Genomic DNA, 3,299 nt, shown 5'->3' with positions numbered 1-3,299 from the left:
TAATCATTATTTCATTCTTGATGTTTATTAAATATTAAAAAAAAAAAAAAGGAAAATTATGCTTACAAGCGCTACAAAGCAAACGCAGCCTCTCTCTCTCTCTCTCTTTCTATTCTCTTATTTTTCTTAATATCTAGTTTTTCTATTAATTTCATATCTTTTTCTTTTTGTCGTACTTATATATAATATATCAATCCGGTAACAGTTTCACGCAGAAATATGCTTGGCTTTTGATTCTAGAGAATGCAATTCTGGAGCGCATAAGAGCGATTCTTTTTCTATTTCTCTCTCTCTCTCTCTCTCTTTCCCTCCCATATCACGCACTCGCTCTTCCCGCCGAAACTTTACGGCGCCGTATTCCCGCGCCCGTGAATTGCTCATTCACGCCGCGAGCGATTTTGACATAAGAAGGACGAGGCGACCGATTTGTTTATGCTTTTAGCCGACGGCAGCCGTACCGGCGTATCGTCCGTCGCGACGACGCGAGGCGCGATTACGATCGCGACGGCCGCGAAAATTCAGCGCCGTCGCGAAAATAACCGCGGATCGACCAAGCTGGAACACCGGCGACAAACGCGAGTTGAGAGGAGCGGAGGCGATTTTCCTCCGAGCGCGCGAGAAGAACGTTCACCCAAAACAGAGTCGCGAACAGATCGGAGAAAGAGGTGAGAGAGAGAAACGCAAACGAAGGAGCGAGAAAAGGAGAAAAAAACAACATTGTCGCTCTCGCTCGTCGCGTCCGGCTCATTCCGATATTCTCATTTCTTTTGACAGAACAAACAGAGGAGTGAAGAGGAGGTGGAGGAGGAGCGCGCGCGCGCGATCGAGAGCCTGCGAGAGACGCAACGAGACGGGATGGATGGATGGATGGATGGATGGAACGGGATGAGACAAGGCGAGACACACGGGCAACAACACTTTTTCACGGAGCAATATTTACGCGACGCGCGATATAATGGCACCAGACCTACCGTATATCGATACTGCGCGTCCAATGTTTTCCGAATCGCACTGTCTTGTCCGCGTCCGGCAGCACTTTCACACATATATTTACGGCGGCGAGTCGCAATCGAAAATTTTCGGCGCAGCGACCATGTATAAACCGTACACCGACACGGGTCCCCCTTGACGGAACTGAGGCAACGTTGGTTGACACGAGCTGGCCCGTGAACAAAGACCAAAAGATTTCAAATCCCGCCGCGCCGATTGGCCAGTCACAGTCACGTGGCTCGGGCGCTCGGTCCCTTATTGGCCAACTGCCACGGGGGTGCGAGGACGTTTTGAACGATGCGCCGCAATGCACATGGCTGACAAAGACGAGACTTCCCGCGGGGGAGTCGAGCAGACTCAGAGCCGCGCGATCGCGCCCCCGATTACCGTTTTGTCACCGACGAATTAAGAATCCTCGATGGATCCGCGTTGACGAAGACACACACGATGATGCGGCTCAGCGAACGTGGCTTCAGCGCGCACTACAGTTTTCTCCCTAACCTTCCCCACTCGAAAAATGGCCGAACCCAAAACAACACCGCGCGCGCGGAAAGACACTGGCTCCCGATGGCGGCACGATGTTCCCGCGACGTATTTCGCTCGCCGTCCGTGCGACACCACGCGATTTTTCCACCGTTCACCACGCGACGCGCGCCAACGCCGTACTCGTCCGCAAGTTCCGTCTCGCGAGCGCGGCGAATAATCGCCGTGCCGTGAACGAGATTGAAAACGACGGGCGAGTCCATTGCGGCCACTACGGAGGGGAGTCGGGCAGCTGCCCGGTTAAGAATGAAACACTACGCGGCGCCGATAATGGCGGGAAGGTATACACACGCGCGCACGCGGCACATGGATGTTTATCGACTCGGCCGAATGCACACCGCGCACTTTTCCTCACCGTTCTTCCTTTCGTCTCGCTCTCTCCTCTTCGCTCCGAATTTCGCGCGAAAAATCTCAACGTTTTTTTCACTCTCACTCACTCACTCATTCACCCACTCACTCACACACGCACACACACACACACACTCTCTCTCTCTCTCTCGCTGCTATTTCCTTCGATTAACATCCTAGGTCTTTTACCTCCAAAATCAATAGACAGTCTCTTATGCGAATTATTTCTCTGTACATACGTTTCTCTCCTTTACTTTATTCGTAACATTGATCACGTTAATACATCGCTTTGACTTATTTCTTTAAAATATATGTATTACAAAACATTTTGATTACTTTGTTTCCCTCGATGCCTCGATCCTGATTCTCCATCATCAAAATGCATGCTTCTGGATGCTATCAGCCTTACAAAAATATTTTTTCTTCGATATAAAACATTTGTATATATATTTTATGTGAGTACTGTATTTACTGCAAATACTTCACATGATTATATGATAATATTATTTAGAAGTTTCTCTAATTTGAGCAGACTGCTTTGGCCCCATTTCCATTGGCCCCATAGCACTCCATTATTTCCTTGTATGTTCGATTTCTTGGTGTTCACAATTTACTAAATTTTATATCGTTTCCTTGATGTCTTTGTCCGTTTCATTATGATCCACGTTATATTCCATTCATTTTCTGTATTTGAAATTTCCTTAAAGCCCCATTTTTAAATTGAGCTATCACTCATCTTTTCTTCAAAGATATTCACTTCGTTCTTCTTTTCTTGTATTACATTATTTCTTATATGAATATATATATCTTTCAACTCCATCCAACAATAATAAAAATTTAAAATAGCATAACAATATATAGAAATATATATTGACTTAGGATATCATTGCACATTAATTGCGATCTCTTAAACTCAAGAGATTCCGATTGATACACTTATCACTTGTAGGATGGTCGAATTTAGCTATCAATAGCTGTAAACATTCGACTATGGCACTTTTAAAATCTGATGCATAATGTATACCATATTCGTTTAAGCATTTGCAACAGATGGTATTATTTTAGTAAATATTTCTATTCCGTTCAGGAAAATATCTTTGTTTAGATATTCATCGTGATCGTGAAGACGTATCTTTGTATTGTTCATCGGTGAGAAGCAAAAAACAGGAATGCCCACCTGAAAAATAAATATAGCCAAAGTTATATTTTATATTTGAAATATATAATAATATATAATATAGTATATTAAAAATTATAATACATGTATAACAATGTATATTTTTTATAATTAACATGAATGTTATTATTTAAATGCGATGCTTAACTTATTAGCACAATGTTTCTAGTTTTAATGTGAAAATCACATTTCTTATATTCTAATGTAAAATTGCTGATAATAAACTGCTATTTTTAGCCAA

General features: G+C 43.5%; 2 protein-coding genes across 2 annotated transcripts in view; both read right to left on the bottom strand.

Annotated features, from left to right (window-relative positions):
* The window catches only part of LOC108749985, a 17,720-nt gene extending 16,683 nt beyond the window's left edge, over window positions 1-1,037 (bottom strand). The window contains exon 1 of the mRNA XM_018489122.1: window positions 972-1,037. The gene's annotated coding sequence lies outside the window, so the exon portion shown is untranslated. The remainder of the gene's footprint in view (window positions 1-971) is intronic.
* A 426-nt stretch (window positions 1,038-1,463) lies between these two features.
* Window positions 1,464-3,299, bottom strand: part of LOC108749986 (aminoacylase-1-like) — a 7,844-nt gene continuing 6,008 nt past the window's right edge. The window contains exon 5 of the mRNA XM_018489123.1: window positions 1,464-3,058. Coding sequence (XP_018344625.1) covers window positions 2,915-3,058 — 144 coding nt within the window. The 3' untranslated portion in view covers window positions 1,464-2,914. The remainder of the gene's footprint in view (window positions 3,059-3,299) is intronic.

The sequence above is a fragment of the Trachymyrmex septentrionalis genome, unplaced genomic scaffold, assembly GCF_001594115.1.
Source record: "Trachymyrmex septentrionalis isolate Tsep2-gDNA-1 unplaced genomic scaffold, Tsep1.0 scaffold32, whole genome shotgun sequence".
NCBI classification, from domain to species: Eukaryota; Metazoa; Arthropoda; class Insecta; order Hymenoptera; family Formicidae; genus Trachymyrmex; species Trachymyrmex septentrionalis.
Note: the sequence above shows the minus strand (reverse complement) of the source record. Positions and strands in the feature narration are given on the sequence as shown.